The following is a 23,631-nucleotide window of genomic DNA, read 5'->3' on the forward strand; positions in this document are numbered from 1 at the left end:
AGTTATATACTGCGTAGCACAATGACAGAAAATGCTACTTGTATGAAAAGCTTCTATTCTTCTCTCTAACATTTGTGTCTTTCAAAACTAAATGGGCACTAGGTATTTTTATTCACTACTTGATCATATAAAACCACACACACAGAGACAAAGCAACAAAATCTCTCTCTTTGTTTTGCGTTCAGGTAATGGCATTTTATTCATTTATTTTTATGGCTCTGCAGTTCAGGTTCTGCACGGTAGCAGGGGGCGGGCGCTGGGGAAGCTTTCATTAGGAAACCTGCAGCTGAGAACAGCACAGGTGAGACAGAACACACCTTGGCAGAAGTGTCAGCAGGTGTCTTTTAACTTCGACGTGAAATTAACAAACTCAAGTATTATCATAAGTCTTTCCACCAAGTCACCGTGTACCTTTGAGCAAATCATTCAAACCCCTATAGACAAGATTAGGCTAGATTAGTGTGATAAATTTAGGGTACCTGGGGCAAATTGGGGCTGCATGTTTGTTTTGTTTTGAATTCAAAGAAGTGTAACCAATTTCCTATAAAACCCATTTCATATTTGGTTTACCCTGGCACCTCAGTGAGGGGCAGGGGCTTCTTGAGAAGTCCTGAGGAATGGGACCCTGGAAGGCAGAACCAGCCTTCTTTAAAAAAAGCCTGGCCCCTACCTTCCAGCATTTGCCACCTGTCTTGTTATGAAAAGTACCCAGTGGTGTTTCGGGCTTAAGTCCTAACTTTTACTGAGCTGGTCCTTCAGAAGCCCGGAAAAGTCAGAAAGAAGGATAAAACCAGAGGTTTTTCCCTGGTCACACCATAATTTAACATGTAATATGAAAAATCCATCTTTGCTCAATGCAGTCACATTTCACATATGCCATAAATAAAGCCAATAACAGGAGCAAAAAGCAGGTAACGTGAAAATCTCCAGAAAAAGAAATTCTAAGCACACTCAGTGATGGTACTTAAGTACTTCTTTTTTTTTTTTTTTTTTTTTTTTTATGCGTTTACGCGGGCCTCTCACTGCTGTGGCCTCTCCCGTTGCGGAGGACAGGCTCCGGACGCGCAGGCCCAGCGGCCATGGCTCACGGGCCCAGCCGCTCCGCGGCATGTGGGATCCTCCCAGACCGGGGCACGAACCCGCGTCCCCTGCATCGGCAGGCGGACGCTCAACCACTGCGCCACCAGGGAAGCCCAGTACTTCTTATTGTTCTTTTTAACAGAACGGAAATGTGATCATTTTGTTCCTGATTAGATTTTATCATTCTCTGCTTAGACAATATAGTTTGATATCTAAGGGGGAAAGCTTGATTTACTTTAAACACTGTGGACTCTAATGATATGGAAAATATCTTTCAATTTTAATTTGCTGAAGTATAAATTATGTGATGTCCTTGTTTTTGCATATTTCATAGGACATGAATCTTTAAGCTTTATCATTGCCAATATGCAGAAAGAGAATAAATATATAAGTTCATGAATGTAAAAAGAGCTTTTTGAAGTTCTTTATGAATTTATTTGCAACAGAGTAATCCAGGAATAGGTCATCTTTCAAGTAATCATTTCAATGTGCATTAGTATTTTATCAGAGCCATAAAGAAGAAATAAACCATAGTAAAAAACTCATTACTAAGAAGTCTTGTTTCTTCTTAATGAAATATGTCTGGATGACTGTTTGTCCTACTAATGTCAAGGTTACTTCCCACTAGATTGCCACAGATGAAGATAGTGGAATCCTCTTGTATAAGGGTGACAAAGACCATATCGCCGTAGAGCTCTACCGGGGACGTGTTCGTGCCAGCTATGACACCGGCTCCCACCCAGCTTCTGCCATTTACAGGTGAAGATCTGTCAGTTACTGGTAAAGGTGAAAATAATTGCTTAATGCAGAACTGCTTCTCCTCTCTTATTGTGTCATGGGGAGGGGAGGGAATAATTTGGCTACAGCAGACTTTATGATAGGTGTGTTAGAGGCCTGGCAGTAACAGACAGCATACTCAAGTTGGATAATTAAGGAGAGATTTATAAGAGGACTGTACAAAGATTGGTTGGGACAGTATAGTAATCTGGAGCTAGTAACTAGGTATACTGCTAGTGTCCATGGGCTTGAAAGAGAGAGGGGAGGCAGCAGTTATGGAAATCGATGCTCAGAAAGGGAATTGTGGAGAGGACTGCGTGACAGGAGCTCAGGGAAGGAACCAGGGTTTTAAATACCTGATCCTAAAAATCTCATGTACCCCTGCTTCCCTCTGGCCAAATCAGATGCCAGAAAACAAGGAACCCAGTGATCTCAGTAATATAGCTCATACATGAGCCTCCCAGGGCTCAGAACAGGCTGAAGACAGGTGGAGAGTAGCCCTAGAGAAACAGCTGCAGGATACCCAGCACAGGGACAAATTTAAAGTTACTATTCATGCAACACATATTTATCGAGCACCTACTATGCACCAGGCACTGTTCTAAGCTTTCAGCAACAGAGCTCCTGCCCTTAGGAAGCTTGCCAATGGGCAGCTACAAGATGTGTATTATCTGATCATTCTGTTGGAAGTTTTATAATAATATTATGGTATTGATGATATATTGAAGACGTGAATGGGGTGGGATTCACGGGGTGGGATTTTCCTGAAAGTGTGTTTTTTGCATAAGACTAACCTTCAGAGCCCCTCTGTTGCATCTCAACACCAGTCGCCCTGCAGACATTACCTAGTTGATTTCTTCACATGTACGAATAACTGCTACCATTTAGAGAAAGGTCACAAAGTCATAGGCAGTCCGTTTTTCCAGGCACATATCTTAAATGAACTGAACTGGCTAATTGCAAGAAAAGAATATTCTCTCATCCTTTTATTCTTGAAAAGATTTTAAGCTTTTAGAGAAGCACTCCCCTGTTACAGATAGCCTTGGTATTGGCAATATAATAGGAGTGGTTATGACCGGAGTGAACTAAAAGCAAATCTTTGTCAAAACTGGACTAGACTACATCTGCTCAGGTCTCCCTGAATGCTGCCATGTGAAAATGTGGGCCCAGGTTTTGCCAGAACTTGTGATTTTTCAAGAAAAGACAGAAATTTGGCTTTTCTAAATATAAAGTTTTCCCTTCTTCAGTATGGATTCACACTTTTTTAAAATACCATATGTGGCAAACAAAACACGTTTGTAGCCCAAACATGCTGGGTAAAAGTTTGTGGCCATTGATGAAGACATAAAATGGAGATACTGGCCTTTATGATCTTGATATTATACTTATATATTTTCAGTGTGCTTCACATGTTATTTAATCTTTCATAACGGTTCTGGGAAATTGGATGCCCATTGTAGCCATGAATGGAATTCAGTAAGCCCTTTTGGTGGTAAGTTAACCCACTTGGGAATATTTAGAGCATGGAAAGAAACACATACTTATTGGTTTCCAAGCAGAATACAATAGTTACTTCATCTCTAAATGGTGATGAATTAGTGCCAATATTTTAAATGTTGCTAGGCCTTAAATGTTATAGCCTCAGTTTGTTTCAGCTCATGAAAAGATTTCAGAATATTGATCTTATGGTTCATTTTCATTTTTGGTATTTTGTTTGTTTTGTTTTATGCAATGAAACAGCATAGAACTGTCAGGAACCATAGTGAAAGTTCTTTGAGTTGACTTACTAAAGCTAGTGTTCACATAAAATGTACTTAAAATGTTTCTAGATAAGTTGTAAAAACCCAAGTGATTATATCCAAATGAGGATTTACTCTAAAGAGCTTATTTTGAGTTTATGTTCATTACCATTTTTGCCTAACAATAGAGTATACCCTGTAACATCTATAAAAAAGGATAATATCACATCACACAGTTTTTGTTATGAACCAGAAGTAGATGTTTCTGCTTGCAGACCATCTAATGGAGACATCTGTTATAAGGTCCAGAGCAAACATAACTTTTATTTATTTATTGCTTTTTAGTTTATGGCCAACAATCAACAAAAGTTAGTGCATTATTTTTATTTTTTTAAAGAAATTTATTTATTTTTGGCTGCGTTGGGTCGTTACTGCACGTGGGCTTTCTCTAGTTGCGGTGAGTGGGGGCTACTCTTCGTTGCAGTGCGCAGGCTTCTCATTGTAGTGGCTTCTCTTGTTGCGGAGCACAGGCTCTAGGCACGTGGACTTCAGTAGTCGTGGCACGTGGGCTCAGTACTTGTGGTTCGCAGGCTCAGTAGTTGTGGCTCACGGGCTTAGTTGCTCCGCAGCATGTGGGATCTTCCCAGAGCAGGGATCAAACCCGTGTCCCCTGCATTGGCAGGCAGATTCTTAACCACTGTGCCACCAGGGAAGTCCCAGTGCATTATTTTTAAGTTAAAGAAAAGAAGCAACAATCACCGAGAATGCAGATAGAGAGATAATTGATTGATGTGGATATAATATATGGATACTATATATATATGTATATATATAATATATGAATATAGTAGTATTCAGTTGACATTTTTAAATGCTTTTGTGAAATAGAGGCTACTGAGAACATTAAATTATTTCAACACACCAGGAGAATCTAGTTTTTAACAAGTAATAATCATAGTGGCTGAGATGTATGTGCAAAGCTAGGCTTAGCAATTACTATATATAAACTTTAGCAAGGTCTTTAATTTTTATGTGTTTCAGAATCCATATCTGTAAATAATAATGTAACACCTGCCCCATCAATTCACTACAAGGATTTAATTCTACACTCAGCTCTGTCCTCACTCCTCACTCACTTTGTCTTCATTCCCGTCTCCCTTCTAGCAAGAGAGGAAAATCTTTTTGGTGTCTCTTTCTGGAGTGTAGCAAGAGTTGAAAGTAAATCCTCTCTTCTCATACATTGACACTGGAAGTACATGTTGTTTACAATTTCTATGGAGAGCAATTTGGAAACATCTTTCCCACTACTGGGAATTTACCCTAAAGTTATACCTATGACATAGAAATGACATATGCACAAGGTAATTCACTGTGGCAGAGGTTGTAAAAACAAAAGTTAGGAAACAACCCAAGTTTCTAATTAAATAACTCCGGGGCAGCCACACAATGGAATGTGCTGTTAAAAAGAAAGAGGGAGTGAGAGAGGGAAAGAGGGAACAAGAAAGTTCTCTATCGATGATATTGAAAGATTTCCAAGGTCTATTGCTCAGTATATAAAAAAAAAAAGTAAGGCAGAACAGTGTCCAAGGTGGGTAAATAAGTATATGTGTTTTTATTTCCATGTACTTCCATAAGGAAAAAACTTGGGATAGAGAGGAAAGAGTGGGGCTGAGGCACAACTTGTGTATAAATACCATTTTATATCATTCTGATTTTTGAACCATTTGAATGTCATTACAACTCAATACTAAAATTGAAGTAATAGAAAAGACCAGGTGCTCTAAAGACAGTCTGCCTTAATTCAAGTCCCAGCTCTGCCATCTATTAACTGTGTGTCTTGGGCAGATTGCATAAGCTCTCTGGTCCTCACCTGGTAAATGGAAATAATAAATCATAGTTCCATCTTTGCAGGATCGTGGTAAGAATGTTATGATTTGATACATGTGGAGTATTTAGAATAAGGCATACCAAATAGTAAGCAGTACTACTAGCTGTTGGGATCATAAATTCAGAATGTCCAAAACTAAGTTCATTTCCTTTGCTTCACCCTGGTACATTCCTAATTTCATTGAGAGGTATCACCATCTTCTTGGTCATCTTAGGTGAAATGAAGTTACTCTTAACCTTTTTCTTTCACCTTCAATTTGAAGTTTGTCCAAGTCTTAATTCTGCTCTTACTAATTTTCTGGCATTCATCTAAATGCCTCTATCCTTGCTCAGGCCTTATTAGAATACGTACTCTAATGAAAAGTACTACTTCTCCATCATTACAACAAAATCCATCAATAATATTGTTGCCATGAGATTTCCCATAAGTAGCTTAATAAATATTTTGGTTGAATTAAATTTTCAAATCTTGATGTGTTTCCACTTTATATAACTTTATTAAAAACGCATCACACTAGGGAATTCCCTGGTTGTCCAGTGGTTAGGACTCAGTGCTTTCACTGCCGAGGGCCTGGGTTCAATCCCTGGTCAGGGAACTAAGATCCCACAAGCCACATGATGTGGCCAGAAAAAACCACACTGATGTTTTTAAAAGGGGATATTTTTACATATCCTTACAACAGAGAATTTGAGTTCAGTTAATTGCATGATTTTATGTTATATAAGATTTACCTTGGTAAAACTTTGTTTCCCAAATTATGCAGTATCTAATGTGCTATTGGAGCATCACATATGGGAGTAATGTCATATATCAGGTGCCTCGTTTCAATTGCCTGGTTAATTTTCAACACTGATGGAAATGGATTTTGTGGGGTTTTTTGTTTTTTTTTTTTTTTTACGTCTTTATTGGAGTATAATTGCTTTACAATGGTGTGTTAGTTTCTGCTTTATAACAAAGTGAATCAGTTATACATACACATAGGTTCCCATATCTCTTCCCTCCTGCATCTCCCTTCCTCCCACCCTCCCTATCCCACCCCTCCAGGAGGTCACAAAGCACGGAGCTGATCTCCCTGTGCTATGTGGCTGCTTCCCACTAGATATCTACCTTACGTTTGGTAGTGTATATATGTCCAGGATTTTGTTTATTTTAGTAAAATGAAATCTGTTAAATTAGGGGAAAATGTCATCCATTATTATTGTTTCTCTTGTAGTATATTTTTTGGTTTAAAATGTTTGATCTTATGCCCTACCAGCTCCCAGCTGTTCCAGGTCCCAGCCATTTGAATGGTCCTGGCTGAGACCCTAGACCCTGGGAACAAAGATGTTCTTTCCCACTGTGCCACATCTAAATTTCAGAGCCTCAAAACCAAAAAGAAAAGGAAAAAAAAATTTAAAAATTAAATGTTTGACCTTAGATGTCAATTATTGTCTCAAACGAATTGATATGAGAACTGTTATTTCATGGAATTATGTTTAGAGGTAGTAGTTAACAAAGATGTGCATTTAAGAAAACCCAAATGTAGTAATTGTTTATTTTCCAGTAGAACTAAAGTGGCATGCACATTGTCTCATTTTACTTCTTACATTTGAGCAAAGATCGTGCTTTCCTGTAGCCATGTATACTGCTAACAAGGCCAGGCATACAGGCAGTGGTGTAGAGCTAGCACCAGAATCACCTGAAAGGTGTGTTAAAATAAGAGTACTGGGCTGCACCTCTAGTTTGTGATTCAGATCTCTGATAAGCCCCAAATGTTCATTTCTACAAGTTTCCAGGTGATGCTCTGATCCAGGGACCACAATATGAGAACCATTTATGGAAAAGGAATATATTTGAGCTGTGCTCTGAGAGCTAATGGTGTGCATCACTTCTCACATCCAAGTTCTAAGACCTCTGTTTGATGCGGCCTTGTTGAGAGTAATTTCTGCCATAGTAATCAGCAAATGATACAAATCCAGACTCATTCTTTTTACAGAGAGCCAGTTGTTAAACATTTGCCTGCACCCTGCTAAGAGATCTAATCAGCAGACAAAGACGACGTTAGCAGCCCAACAAGTGAATGAATGTAGAATACGGCACACGTGCCTAATTGTTACAGTGCTTGGAGGATAGCATAAAGAGGGACGGGGTAGTAGTGCCATGAATGAATGAATGACAGCCCAAACTTGAAGCCAACATCAGCGGTAGTCCCTCAGACAGGCATAGAGTAACACATTATTTTCTCAATTAAACTGTTCATTGATTGCCCTTCAAAATGACTTTCTTTTCATCTAGATGGGCAGAAACTTTTTTAAAAATCGTTAATGACAATTGTATGCTTCTTTCTTTAGGTTCAAATTAATGTCATTTTCCAAACCAGATAGTTTCTTTGGAAACATAGTCGACTACTATTTAAAAATTAAGAAATCAGGTGCACACGTTACAAAGGTACAGTACTGTACCATGCCTTCCTCAGTTTCAGTATTCAGGGAACCTGCACGACTTCAGGGGACTTTCCCCCCACAGACTGTTAGGTTGGTTGGCTACACAGTCTCCGGGTTATGCAACTTACAAGCTTATGTTAGGAAAAAAAAAAAAAAAAAACAATTAGTCTCATTGGAAAGACAGACCATTTCCATGACAAACACTCAGCCATTCTTGACTATGCTGTATGAGACGGCACCACTTTTTATCAGCTTCACAACTTTGAGCAATTTACCTCACCCTTTATGCTTCCATTTCATGGGGAGACTTGGAAGCAACTAATGTAAAGTGCCTAGTCGAGTACTAGGCACAGAGTACAATAATTGGTAATGCTGGGGTTTAAGGATACTCTTCATGCTTGGATACCCAGATACTGAAGAATAAATACCCAAGTGCAAATACTGTTGCCCTACATGTGACTCTTACCATATGTTCAAATGTGAAGTCTCTTTCTATTTTAGTGCATTTTTATTTAAATTACATACATAAGGTCCCCAACTTACGATGTTTCCACTTACGATTTTTCAACGTTATGATGGTACAAAAGCAATATGCATTCAGTAGAAACTATACTTAGAATTTTGAATTTTGATTTTTTTCCCGGGCTAACTATATGCAGTAGGACGCTCTCTCACGATGCTGGGCAGTAGTAGCCTCAGGTCCCAGTCAGCCACACGATCACAAGGGTAAGCACCCCATACACTTACAACCGTTTTGCACCCAGACAGCCATTCTGCTTTTCACTTTCCGTCCAGTATTCAATAAATTACATGAGATAGTCAACACTTTGTTATAGAATAGGCTTTGTGTTAGATGATTTTGGCAAACTGTAAGCCAGTGTAAGTGTTCTGAGCATGCTTAAGGCAGGCTAGGCTAAGCTATTATGTTCAGTAGATTAAGTGTATTAAGTGCATTTCTTTTAAGTGCATTTTTGACTTACCATATTTTCAATTTACAATGGGTTAATTGGAACTTAAGCCCATCGTAAGTTCAGGAAGATCTGTAATTTGCTTCAAAATACAACTTTACTTGATAAATTATTTTATAAAACCTTCTTCTGAAAACTCTTATGCTAATACATAAATACCTTTAATCCCACTTGGCTTCCCATTCCTTCCACTCAAAGAAGTGGGCAGGGAAATTTTTTGTTAGCATCCACACTTCACAAATGAAGCATCTTTAGACCAGACATATCAAAATGAGGTGGCCAGTTGAATTTGTCTAGTTTTTTATTCCTATTCTATTGCACAGAATATGCCAACAAATACTTGGCAAAAAAGCAGGAGTTCACATAAGCAAAGTGAACTATTTATCTTGACTCCACTGAAATACCTAAGATTTACAATTGAGATAGAAATATAACAATATCATTGTTAATGAGTCCTGAAGACATAAAGACAATCAAAGACAATTTAGAGCCACTCTTCTTTTAAGCCCCAAGTTTTTAAACTCTTTTTCTATAGCAAACCAAGAGAAAATTGAGTAACGGCTTTGTTTTCACACATCCATTTAGAAATCCAAGAAAACAAAATCTCAGGTAATAGATGAGTGTAGTAAAACTGAATTACATAATAAAGGTAGTAAATGCAATTTATCTTCCTAGTGGAAAGGCTCACTGTTAAGTGGTTCACTTGCGACTTTTGTGAGTCATGGAGTATATAGTTCCCTAGGGAGCAGTGAGTGTTTGTCAGTACTTGTCAGGACCCAGAAGGATGTTACACATTGCAGGTGGATAGGTAGGAGATGACCGTGATAGACTGTAAAATCGATGATGTCTTAGTTTTATTCTGCAACAACTGGTGTGTCAACCACTGCTTTTATTTTGAAAGGGTATATAAACAAAGGACTCCTGGGCATCCCCCAGATCTCTGGCTTTAGGAGACAGCATAAAACACCAATTTAGAGTACTCTTAGCTCTGCCATATTCTCTTCAGGCCCCATACACACAATACCATCTTAAAACCAAAGAATCTAAAAATATTAATTTCACAATACTTATCTGTTAAAAGCCTGGGAAAAGCCTCACTTAATTCTGAGAAATATAAACCGAATTAAGCTCAGCGGTAACTCTTACCAAGTTCTGGAATCATCAGATTAGACATTGAAAGCTTTTGGGAGGAGAAAAGTGTAGTCAGTGTGAACTTCACTTATAATTGGGAAAAGAGAAGCCAAAAACAAGTTTCAAATCTGTATATCTCATATGCATTCAATGATTTTTAGTAAATGTACCAAGTTGTGCAACCATCATATAAGATTTTTTTCCATAGAGCTTTATTCCTGGGCTGTTTGGGAGAGAAATCATCTATTAAAGGCTGGCTACTGGTGAGAACAAACACATGCCATTTGTACAGCACTAGATACTCTTCAGGTTTTTTATTTTAAAAGTGATGGATAGGGCTTCCCTGGTGGCGCAGTGGTTGAGAGTCCGCCTGCCGACGCAGGAGACACGGGTTCGTGCCCCCGTCCGGGAAGATCCCACATGCTGCGGAGCGGCTGGGCCCGTGAGCCATGGCCGCTGAGCCTGCGCGTCCGGAGCCTGTGCTCCGTAACAGGAGAGGCCACAACAGTGAGAGGCCAGTGTACCGCAAAAAAAAAAAAAAGTGATGGATAATAGTTAAAAGCACGTACTCTAGAACCAGACAACCTGGCTTCAAATCTGTTTAGCCACTGGCTGTGCCATCTTGGGTACCCTAAGTGCCCAAATTTAGCGTTGTGAGTCTTAAATGAGTTAATGCATGTGAAGTTGCCCCATAGTAGGTGCTGTGCAATTCTTTGATCTTATTACTTGCATTTCCCTAGTGAGGAAAAGAAAGCAGAGAAAAATTACCTGAAGTCACAGTAACTCAGTGTCACACATCTGACAGGAGCTAGGATAAGCTGAGCAAGACTTACCTCCCAACATTATCTTTCAGGATATCACCACTGAAAATTCCAAATTTTTTAATAAAATGCATCTTTTGGATGTCCTGTCCTAAGTATGCCTGGAGGATCTTGACTATCTATAACTGTAATCCAACTAGTATTACTAAATAAACTCTATATGTTATTCTTTTTTTTTTTTTTTTTTGCGGTACGCGGCCATGGCTCACGGGCCCAGCCGCTCTGTGGCATGTGGGATCTTCCCAGACTGGGGCACGAACTCGTGTTCGCTGCATCGGCAGGCAGACTCTCAACCACTGCGCTACCAGGGAAGCCCTATATGTTATTCTTAATACAACTCCCCTATCTTTAATTTACTTAACATACATTTATTGAGCATCTACTATTTATCAGACACTACTGGATACATTAAGGAAGAAATAAATAATACAGGGCCCCTGATTTAAAGGAGCTTACAATTAGTGGGAATTAAAGACATGTACTCAGGAAACAAAAAAAAAAAAAAAAAAGGAAGAAAGAAAGAAAAAAGAAAAGAAAGGAATAAAGGAGTAGGAAGTAAAATGAGTTAATAATGAAGCTACCTACCTCCAGCTTCCCAGCTGAAGCACTGCTTTAGAGTGTGCAGAACTTTAAAGGTATTAAACCTTTCAGTTACACTGCACCAAACATCATCATCAGCAATGACATACCTAGATCAATTGCCTAAGACTGATGTGTGACCAAGAACCAGTTCCCTAGTACAAATGAGTCTTTTTCTTTGCAACTGTAGAGGGAAAAGGGGGACCCACTATTAATATTTATAAATTAAATAAGGTCATTGTTCACAGAGCATTCATATAAAACCACTTAAAGAGTTGTATATGATGACAGGAAAAAGCAATTGACTACCACCTTCTCTATGTATATCTTTATATTAATGTTTTACTTAAAACTTCTAGTAATTTGGATATGTCCCCAATGAAGTTATTATATTTCTGCCGGTCTTTAGCATTATCTTACAATTAATATTAAAAACAAAGCCTGACTAATTTCTTCTTGAAGAAGATTCTGAAGTAGTACTGGATTATTTATATGATGACAGTGGTGGTGGTGGTAATGATGATGACGGTGATGATACTAATATCTAGTGTTTAACTTTGCACTTTCTATAGGCTAGATGTTTTGTTCTGCATTTTAAAAAATCATTTCATAGGGATAGACCTCAAATTAACCACAGGAGGGGGGAATATTTGTTAGCATTTACTGAAGAGAAGGTTGAAGTTTATTAGCAATTAAGTTACTTATCTAAGGTCAAACATTTAATAAATGCAAGACCAGCATTCAAATCCAGGCTTATCTGATTCTAAAATATGTATGTTTAACCAGTAGTTGGTATTATTTAAGACCACTAACATCTGGTATGCAACTTTATTTAGAAAGTATTTTCCTTGTATATTGTTTCCTCTGTTGATTTTAGTGGTATCAAGTGTTGGGATAATTAAATGTGTAAAATGCAAAAATATTGATTGGCACGTCTAACATTTATTTTTTTAAAGATGATATCTGAAACAGGTTATTAAAAATTCCTGCACACGTGGACACTTTTAACTACTTAACACCAGAGAACTTCAGGTGTTTTCACAGCTCTGCAGAATGGTTTATATTGTTGTCAAATCACAAAAACATTTTATTCCATGTCGGCAAACGATGGAATAAGATTAGACTCCTGTGGTGAGAACCATGAAGAAATATCTATACATTTTTCTGTTATTTTCCAGGCTTGACGTATTTGCAAATTTAAATATCAGTGCCTGGAAATTTAAGCAATCTTCTTGCATAGGGACTATTAGGTATTCACGATCTTCCTTATAGTATGTTCCCATATTTCCCTTTTTGAGCCCTTTTTCCAATCTTTCAAGTCAACATCTCAGTATATTAGTTCTTTAATATTCACTATTGATCCTGTTTTCTTTGTTGCTCCTGTTTCAATTTGTCCTGTTTGCATCTTTGCCTGATGTAACACTTGTGTTAGGTTGACAGACACCCTTTAAAACCTTATAGCACCTACCTGCTAATTGCACCCACTTCATTTTCAATTGTCATTTTCCGTTACCTGTTTCTTAATCTCTTTGTTTTTGTCCATTTTATGAATTTCCATAAGCCCTCTCAAATTGTTAAGAAGGCGGATGTAATGATTGTTGGAGCTGTCCCTCTAAAGTTATAGAGGAGAAATTGAAGAACCATTGTCATCACTAGACTCCCTAGACATGACTATGTTAAGCATTCTATTTAATCCATTATTCCCACCTCTCCACTGAGCATAATCATCTTCACAGTAATATCATTTGATGGACATCCTTCTGAAAAATGCAAAGAAAATGAGAGTATATTATCAATTAACAAATTTCAAAAAGTGCAGTGATCCTGCCAAGTTGGTTCTTCCTGCATTTCTATGTATGTTTGGTGCTAATAAGTATTACTGTGTAGTGCTTAAGAGTGCAGAGACCAATGATCCCCTAAGATCAATGTCTAAAAAGTATATTTGGCACAGGTATCAGTTAGTTGTCTTTTGAATGCAATTTGGAGTAACAGTATCTGAACAAATGAAACTTTAGTGACATTTAAAATCAAATGCATAAATTATGCTTTGGAATTTCTACATACCGGGAGAATGTGATTGAATAATGATAAAATATATTCATTTCCACTTCTCCCAATGGGAGAACAAACTTATTTTGTATTACCCAAGAAATAAAAAATGATTATATCTCCTTGAAAATATCTTTTATTTTAAAATCAGCTACTGGCCTTTATCTTTATTAATGTTAAATAGGAGTATCTTTTCCCAAAAAGAGCTTATTGGAGTTTGAATTGTAACTCCTTTTCTTTAATAAATATAAAATTGGAGGATCAGTTATCTTTTTTTCTTAATAGCGTGGAGACGATCAATGATGGAAATTTTCACATTGTGGAACTACTCGCCCTGGATCAAAGTCTCTCCCTCTCTGTGGACGGAGGGAGCCCCAAAATCATCACCAACTTGTCAAAGCAGTCCACTTTGAATTTTGACTCCCCACTCTATGTCGGAGGTAAGCGCTTTTCCAAATTCCGTGGATTCCCAAACCCTGTGATGCTCATCACAGACTGATCCTGAAGTTGTTGATGCTGGTGCCATGGTCATTGATCAGTCATTGAAAGATGGACAGCAAGGATAGAAAAGAAAGAGCCCTAAATGGGTGATAAGAGACCATGTTGTAGCCCTGGCTCTGGGTCTAACAAAATGTGTGGTTGGAGTGGAGAAGGACATTAATGTTTCTTTTGTGTCTGTCACACACTAGGTGATTTAAACATCATTTAATCTAATCTTACTGTTCTGGTGTATAGGAAAAAGAAAGCTGGTTAGAGGTCAAATACAGACAATGAAGAAGATGGGGAGTCAAGTGTGATGCAAACTGAGGAGCGCATGACCCACCCCAGCACTATTAAGGAGGCGAACACTACCAGCTTCAGTTAAATGTCGCTATGCTGGAATGCCTCTACTGTCAGCTGCGAACTCATGTACAGGATAGGATAATTATTACTGAAATCAAATGAATGAATGAGCAAATTAAACGTACAACTTGTACTGGGGCAGCAGGAAGTACTTCTCTTTAGCTAAGACCTTATGGTGAATGGACAAGGGAGACGGTCAGAAAGGTGGATTAGGGCCTGGAATGACAGAGTGAAGACTCGACTTTATTTTTAAGCTGCATGAAGGCAGATGAGTAAATAGATGAGGGATAGAGTCTGAGCAAACTTCTGAAGGAGCTCAGAGGAGAAGACCTGTGATGGAGAGAGCTTGTACTTTTACCTCTATCTGGAGGAATAAATATATACTGGAGACACAATTTCAAATTTCAGGCAAAGGACCAAGAAAGCATATGATTTTGAATTGAGTTGCACTGAATTAGATTACATTGAATTGACTGATAAAATTAACTCATTTTACAGATAAATAAGCTAAAGTTTCTGAACAGGTCAATGTAACCAGTTTCTTCACCATGACAGGTATTTTCATGAACTTCACATCATTATTTTCACAGTAACGACCTTGGGATGCTGCATAAGTTTCTTAACCCCTCAAAGCCTTCCCTAAAAGCATTTTGGGAAATTTCCTGAAATTCCAGAGCACTTCTGTTTTTAATAATTTCAGCAGTAGAAACTCTGAACACTGATAGACTTTTGATTTTTTTTAAAACAGTTGAAAGTCTTTGGTTCATTTCTGTAAATATTTATTGAGCACCTCCCATAAGCTGAGAACTAAATTAATAGGTGCATGAAGAATACAAAACTGAAAAAGAAATATCCCTTCTGTGCCAGGGGAGTGGGGAAGGCAGTCACATCTTCATGAAACCATAATACATTTGTAATAAAAGTACCTCATATTAAGTCCATGCAGCAAGTTGACTGATCTATTTGCTTCATGGGAATCACACTGTGGGATTCATTAACAGGCAAAGGCCGTCCATTCTTGCCTGCATTACCATGAACGGCAGTTGCTTTGGTGTGGATGAAGTCACAGATGTTACCTGTGGTTGGAGAGAAAAGAAATCATATTTACTAAGCACATGCTGTGTGCTCAATGCAATGCTGCTTTTACAGTCTTAACCTGCAGAGACTTTAGGAAGTAGGTATGATTTTTTGTTTTATAATCCCTAAGGGACTTCATGGAATATGTCCAAGTTGATAGAGACCTCGTTTGAGTTCAGGTCTGTCTAACCCCAAAGCCACCTGCATTGCCACTCACCTTCCTAACATGGAGCAGAAAAGGAAGCAGTCTAAGTTCTGTGGCTTTTCATTTATTTCTGGACTTGTCCTTCACTTGATTTTATTATGTTTTATTAGACATCATTTCATTAAATCTTTTAAGACCCCTTTAGAATGTGGAGAAAATAATAAGTACAGAATGGGAGTGCTTGGGCCAGAACATTTTTACAAAAAGGGGAAAAAAATGTTTTAAATTAGTACTGAGAAGTGCTAATCCTTCTAAGGGTAGAGGGCCTGGAAGAATCCAGATGGTGCCTCTTTCCACTTCCAACCAGCCGCACTGCCAGAGAACACACTGGGCTCATTTCCTTCCCACTCAGAGGACAGTCTCAAGGGTAATTCGGATTTTAAAAATACAATGCAGTCCTAAGACTGCAGCCCTGAATTCTTTATGGTAAAAGCAGGAGAACTTGAATTAGCAAAGGAGAGCAAGGTAAACAAGCTCTCCTTTTTCTCAAAGTCTGCAAACAGGAACACTCCCCAAGGAAGATGGCCCAAAGGTGATGCATTCCATGCCTTAGGCCCTTGCAGGAGTATTTTCTAGCAAAACAGGGAGGCAGGTTTCCCTACCTTTAGGTTTTCAACTACCCATGATATAGGCTTTACTTAATGCAAAGCAATGTAATCTTTACGTTTTTCTGTATAATTGTCCAACCAGAACATACATTACTTAAAGGGGTTTTTTTTTAAAAAAGTAAAGACCTGCACATAGAGACCCCTCCGTGCATCACAAATCTTCTCCTAATGCCCCCATTGTACAGAAGACATCAGTGTTGACACTTGGTCCGTTTATTGTCATTTTGAAATATGTAGAGCTTGTTAAGGCTAAAAACTTTCCACTAAGTTACCTATTGTTTGATAGGTTGAATTCCAGCTATGGTCCATGGCATAGAGGAAAGGCTAAAGGAAAACAAACATGGATCTACTTCTGTTTTTCAGTTAAGACTTAGTTCCCTGGTCAGAAGTCTACCAAGCACCTGAAAAGGTTGAGTTAAGATAGTTCTTGACTTCATGATATCCTACTGAAAGTAGCTATATGTGTGATGTATCAACATTTTCATTTAAAAATTACTACAATCAAAGCTAGACCTTTATCATTGTTAGTTTGGGAATAGAAGGAACACATTTACTAATTGCTTCTCCCCGCTGTGGAACTTCGTGGGTCTGTAGTTAGTCTTGACATGTGCACATATGTGTGTTGCATGACTAACTGAAAATAGTCTTGGAAGAAGTTCTTTTTTAACCTCTGAAGAAAGGACCATAAATGTGTGGACATTAAAGTCCACATGTTTGGGCTTCCCTGGTGGTGCAGTGGTTGAGAGTCCGCCTGCCGATGCAGGGGACACGGGTTCGTGCCCCGGTCTGGGAGGATCCCACATGCCGTGGAGCGGCTGGGCCCGTGAGCCATGGCCGCTGAGTTTGCGCATCCGGAGCCTGTGCTCCGCAACGGGAGAGGCCACAAAAAAAAATGTCCACATGTTTTGGATGGATGCATATGACTATGTAGAAGAACTTACCCCCAAACAAGGAATTCCCAGTCACTAGTCCTCTCCTGGAAATGGAACATTCCATCCTTTTGACCCCACTCTACAAAGCAACCCAGTTCCCAAGGCCAGACACACACAGACTAAAAACTTGAACTTATGACCTTCAAATCCTAGACACTAATTCAGTACCTGTCAAAATGTGACCAGGACCACCTGCACCAGAGTCACCTGAGCTTGCATGTTAACATTGCAATTTCTATGCCCACGCCTTCATTCTGGGTTAGAATCTCAGGTGAGGAGAGATGGGGGCCTGGGAAGCTGCCTTCTCAACAGCGCCCCTCTGGTGGCTCTTATGTATGACGGGCTTGGAAACAACTGATCTGGTCCATCCACTCATGTTACAGATGAGAAAATTAAGCACCAGAGACGGGAAATGACTGGCCCAAGTGCACACAGGCCAAAAATACAGACTTTGACCTCTAGCCTAGTGGTTTTGTATAAGCGGCTATCTGACTTTGGTGCCTGCTAGACCTCGAATGGAGCTCCTTCAAATGGGAAAGGAGATGCTGCCACAAGGCAGCACCCAGAGAGTAGAGTACTGTGGCTCGTGGTCTTTATAACCAACAAACCCTCTAGAGAGTGACAGCCCTGGTCTTTTCCAGCCTCGACCCTCCAACCAGTAGCTCAGGGTCCAGGGGTAGGGATGGTGTGAGCACTGGGGGGAAGGTCAGCTGCTCTAAAGGCCTTGGTTCCCTCTCCTCCCCTGCAGCAACCTGGATGGTTGCCTCGTGTAGGATCCCATCCAGGAACTATTTCAGGGTCTGGCTTAGGCCATGGAAAGACTCCTCAGTTTTGCCAGATAAGGGTTACCAGATGACCGTCACTGGTGGAATATATATATATATATGTGTGTGTATATATATATATATATATATATATATATATATATATATATGCACAAAGATTGCAAATTCTGGTTTTGGAGGAATTTCTTTTATAGTCCTGATTTCTTGGAATATGAAGGTTTCACTCTCAATTAGCAAGGGGAAAAAAAGGATGTGAATGAAGTGCTGTCCTGATTGGAAGCAGGGTGAGTTTTTCAGACACTGACATCCACGGCTGAGTTTGGGACATTGCCAGTGGTGAGCTGGACTAGCTGCCAGCTTAGAATTTGGCAGGACTGGGGTGAATGGTCCCTGTGAACCCCAGCTCTGCTCTCACTCTCTGAAAATCAGGGGACTGAACCATGACCTGAGATTGGGGAAGTTTGTGTCATCGGCTTAATTCTCACCCAGTCTTACTGGTGACACCGAGCATGTCGCCGAGCTCTCTGGGCCCTGGGCCCCCTTCATCTTTAAAGGGCAGGATTGGTCAGGGAATCAGTCTGGCTCTAGGCTTCTGGGCTGTGTGTCCAGGTTAGGGGGTGGGTGTGAAGGTAGAAGGGAGTACGAATCCCTCCCCCATTCCCAACCTTGCTTTTAAATACAGTGGCCCTGATTTTAGGTTTTATAGATTCATGCCTCCATATAAGGGTTTTTTTATTTAAAAAAACGAAAACCAAAAACAAAACAGATGTTAGAAACTAAAGATTGACCTCCAATGAACTAGGTTCTTTATTCTAGTTGTGCCTTAGAATTGCCTGGAGCATCTTCCAAAAAAACAAAAACAAAGAAACACACATCCCTTCTCCCTCCCCCACTCCACCCAGTTAATCTGATCAAATCCGTCTGGGCTGAGGTCCCAAGCATCAGTATTTCTTCAAAGATCCAATGTGATTCTGATGTGCAGCCCCGTTGAGAAGCGCAGGATGGGATGCTTGTGCTGCCTGGTTCTCCTGAAGAAGAGTCAGGCAGACTCCTGCCCCGCTGGAAGAGCTAAGAGGGTCCGGGTGGCCACTGGCTGGGGAGCCGTGGAAGGGCGTGACCTCTGACTTGGTGCTCCCCCGCAGGCATGCCCGGGAAGAACAACGTGGCTGCAGCTCTGCGCCAGGCCCCCGGGCAGAACGGCACAAGCTTCCACGGCTGCATCCGGAACCTTTACATCAACAGCGAGCTGCAGGACTTCCGGAAGGTGCCCATGCAGACCGGCATCCTGCCCGGCTGTGAGCCGTGCCACAAGAAGGTGTGTGCCCACGGCACGTGCCAGCCTAGCACCCAGTCCGGCTTCACCTGCGAGTGCCAGGAAGGATGGACGGGGCCCCTCTGTGACCAGAGGACCAATGACCCCTGTCTTGGAAATAAGTGAGTCTGGGCTGCTTGGTAGTTAAACCCACACACTCCAACCTTCAAAGCAAAACCCCAGAGAGGAAAGAAGGAAAGGGGGAGGGGGAAGGGAGAGAAAGAAGTCAGTTCATTAGCATTGTCTCCCTTATATTCCATCCATCATCCTCCCTCCTCCATTCTTATCCTCTCTGCCTGACCCATTTCCATCTCTGCGGTCCTCCACTGTAGATGCGTCCATGGCACCTGTCTGCCCATCAACGCGTTCTCCTACAGCTGCAAGTGCCTGGAGGGCCATGGGGGCGTCCTCTGTGATGAAGAGGAGGACCTGTTTAACCCCTGCCAGGCGATCAAGTGTAAGCATGGGAAATGCAGGCTCTCAGGACTGGGACAGCCCTACTGTGAGTGCAGCAGTGGATACACTGGGGACAGCTGTGATCGCGGTAAGCCAACCCAGCTGGGCACCGACCTCTATCTTGGCAAAGCAAGAGGGGCCCCCATCTTTGAACAGAGAGAGAGAGAGAAAGGAAGACACACAGGGCGGAGTGATATGAGGAACGCCAGGTCTTTGCACTATTTGTAGTTGCTGTTGTTGATTTACTTAACAGTGTTATAGGAAGGCACAGATGTGAAATGTCCTAAACCTCTGTTGCAAGATATTATACACCCTTCACAAGTCTTCTCACACTTGATTTGCTATGAAATACTACTTTTCCCTTAGGCGGGAGCACATTTACTTTCCTTCTTCCTTACCTTTACCTGCTGTTCTCATCTGTACAGATTACTGATTCATCTTCTGGCACAGAGAAGACGGTACTAAAAATTCTGCTCTAGTTTTAGGATAAAATCGCCTTTGACCTTAGAATCAACTGATTTATCACAGTAAATTATGCAGGTGAGAGGGATGGAAACAGGCTGACATTTCAGCCCACCTATTTCCTTCTCCTGTGTCTGCGTGATCAGAATGTGCTTTGCCTCCAGCTGGCAGGGATTTTGTTGTGTGTATCGGAGGGATGAGACGAGAGGAACGTGCCCATGGAGGCTTTTAGCAGATGTCTCTTTTTGAACTAGTTCATACTTGGGTAATTAATTTATGAAGTTAGTGGAATGTTACTTGTATTAAGTAACAGATTGAACGATATTAAACTCCAGGTCTAATAAATTAAACTGCGTACTCTCTGAAACGGCGCCCTCGGTAAACAAAACCAGCTGTTAGTAGTGTAAAAACAGAAGATGTATATTTTTGGTATAAAAGAAAAGATTTAGGAATCCAATTTTCTTGTCAGCCCGAAAGCATAGTATTTACAGTCCACATATAAAGTATTCACTTTGCTCAAAATAAAGGCCGAAAAGAAGTGTTTTTCAAAGAACTGAAGGCTGTGCCACCAGGCCATAATATGGAACAGCATTAACACTGAAAATAGCCGTTACAAACAGGAAGCGAAAGCAGTGTCTCCTGAACTGAGTTGTAGATTCACGGCCACTTCGCACGACTTACAGCGACTGCCCTTATACTGCTTGTGCTTTTTGTTCTTTTCTAGAAATCTCTTGTCGAGGGGAACGGATAAGAGATTATTACCAAAAGCAGCAGGGCTATGCCGCTTGCCAAACAACTAAGAAGGTCTCCCGGTTGGAATGCAGAGGGGGGTGTGCAGGCGGGCAGTGCTGCGGACCTCTGAGGAGCAAGCGACGGAAATACACTTTCGAATGCACTGATGGGTCATCGTTTGTAGACGAGGTTGAGAAGGTGGTGAAGTGTGGCTGTACCCACTGCGCCTCCTAAACCACGTCCCTGGCAGCTTTGGTCTTTGGAAAATGTTGTATACTTCTTGACCCTGTTGGACTCACGAATGCTTCATAGTGGAAATAATTGAAATATATTGTAAAATACAGAACAGACTTATTTTTATTATGAGAATGAAGACTTTTTTTCTGCATTTAGAAAAAAAAAAAGAAATGCTTGAACTAAAGCTTCCCCAACACTGGAGAAGTATAAAGAATGATACACCTGAAGGCATTAGAGCAATGATGGAAACCATGGTAACTTGGATTCATCTTCGTAACTTGCTGGAGACCAGCAGAAGCACATACCCAGGGGAGAGACGAGGTTCTCTCTGCTGATGTGAAGTTGCCCAGAGCATAATCTCCTGTGCCCTGGTTTGCATCTACGCAGTTCATGAGGACAGACCAAGCACATGTGTGTGAGTGAGGGTGCAAGGCAGATGAATGGAACTCCAGCATTCACAGCCAGAATGAATGGATGAGAAATATTTTGTGCAAAACGTAAAGTATCCTGAAGACCTGGGTTCCATTCATCAGAGGAGACGAGAGTGCTAAAATAAATTTTATCTTCTTTTTAAACGTCAGCATGTTAGCAGGAGAAGCACACAAAAGTGTTTATCTACCGTTTTCCAGTATTAATTTTTTGTAATATAAATGACAAAGGAGATGATAAAGAACCAATAGATTATTGATAAATAAATTAGTAATAATATGAATTTTTGTTTCTATGAGTTCTAAACAGCCCTATACAGTATTCGGTTTCAATGAGAAATATTTATTGTATCAAAGTACATTGTACTTAACATTCTAGGCCATCCTTTTGCTGTTTCTCAATGCTTTAATATATATTAATTTATAATTGTCCTGATATTTTTGTACATTTTCAAACTTAAAAATCAGGATTCTTTTGTGGGTTTTTTTGGCAATAGTACTAACATAGGGTGTTATCTTGGGATAAATATGTGTTGATCTGTTTGTTTACCTTGACATCTGACCACTGGTGTCACTGACCTACTGGCCTCATTCAGGACACCTGCAGAGGGTATGTAAAGTCTATGCGTGAGACGGTCATTGTACAGAAAGAAGCGCCCCTGTGCAGCGTGTCCTCACAGAACAGAAATGGTGTGTAGCAATCGACACTAGAAAAGTAGATCTTTTACAAGTTCATTATTTCCTCGACTTTTTTTGCCCTTTTACCGAGGGTGGGGCGGGGAGAGAAAAGGCTGTAATGTCAAGAACTGTGATTTTTTTTTTTTTCCCAAACAATAAAGCTCCTTTATTACCTTAATGTTCCCATGTAAACATGTTTGCTGCTAAATTACAATGTAGAATTGATAAGGATTTATAGTGGACTGTGCTCTTCCCTCATTAAAATCCCAGGGCACCCTGTAAAGATGCAGATGTTTCTTTCCAAAAACATTTTTACAAAGAAAACTAGACGTACATGTATAATTCAGTGTGCTTTGTCTTTCTCCAGACTAATATCAGTTACACTACTGATGTTTGTAAATTAAACAGATATTTACTTCATTAACAGCTTGTTGGTTTTCTTAGAAACTGCACAGTATTTAGAGTCTCCTCCTTAAGAATTTCTTAATCAAGGTGATACCAAAAGAACAGGGAAGGAAACCTATACGTTTTGTTGCCAGAAATTGGTTTGAGATCAGCATACTGTCACATCTGGGTACTTTGGGATGGCCACATGAAAGAGATGGAGAAAAGAACATATTCTTGGCTAAGAAAAACAGTGCATATTCAATTAATTTTTCCGCCAAAAATATTATAAGATGAAATCTAACTCAACCAAAATGGTATTTTCCTTTATGCTGTTCTTTCCCCCTCAATTAGATCCAGATGGAAAATAACACAAGAAAAAGAGAAATTTTCTCCAAAGGTACTGTCAGGCAAGGGTTGGTAATATCTAGATATGCTCTCCAGATATACTATCCAGAAAATAACACTGACTGGGTGGGATATTAATCCTCACCCACCAGCTAAGAGTTTTTCATTTATTTCCCTGTAAGAAAAGCATGTGTGCGTGAACTCACGTGGACACGCGTGCGCACGTGCACACCCACGCAAGCGCGCGCGCACACACATACTGCTGTTTCACAGACACAGATGTCCAATCATTTATTCACTCTTGTTTAAAATGTCTACATTTTAATAATATAAATATTATGCCGTCATCGTAAACCATTTATTTATTCCCGTTGGTTGCTTCTTTTCTTCAAGGGTTTGCATTATCTTAATAGTCATTGCTTTTCGAGGGCTTATTATATGGCAGGTGCTATGCCATGGGCTTTATATGAAATATTCATCTCCCTCTACAAACCTGTGGGATTTTTATGCTGCTTGTTTTCCACAGGCATAAACAGCTCGAAAACAGAGGAGCTGAATTCCAGCTCAGGCCCTTCAGCTCACGTGGTCTATGTTCAAGAGGTAAAGGCCGAAGCTCAGTAATTACTACCCTCTACTAAGGGACTTTTAAGCCTTGGCACTCATTTCCACAGCACAATTATTCTCTATTG

General features: G+C 40.1%; 1 protein-coding gene across 1 annotated transcript in view; it reads left to right on the forward strand.

Moving 5' to 3' along the window:
* SLIT2 (slit guidance ligand 2) overlaps positions 1–22,628 on the forward strand; it is a 123,152-nt gene extending 100,524 nt beyond the window's left edge. Inside the window, 5 exon segments of the mRNA XM_032633268.1 lie at positions 1,709–1,839; positions 13,741–13,895; positions 19,048–19,339; positions 19,550–19,761; positions 20,860–22,628. Coding sequence (XP_032489159.1) covers positions 1,709–1,839; positions 13,741–13,895; positions 19,048–19,339; positions 19,550–19,761; positions 20,860–21,101 — 1,032 coding nt within the window. The 3' untranslated portion in view covers positions 21,102–22,628.
* Positions 22,629–23,631: the final 1,003 nt, after the last annotated feature.

This window comes from Phocoena sinus, chromosome 5, assembly GCF_008692025.1.
Source record: "Phocoena sinus isolate mPhoSin1 chromosome 5, mPhoSin1.pri, whole genome shotgun sequence".
Taxonomy (NCBI): domain Eukaryota; kingdom Metazoa; phylum Chordata; class Mammalia; order Artiodactyla; family Phocoenidae; genus Phocoena; species Phocoena sinus.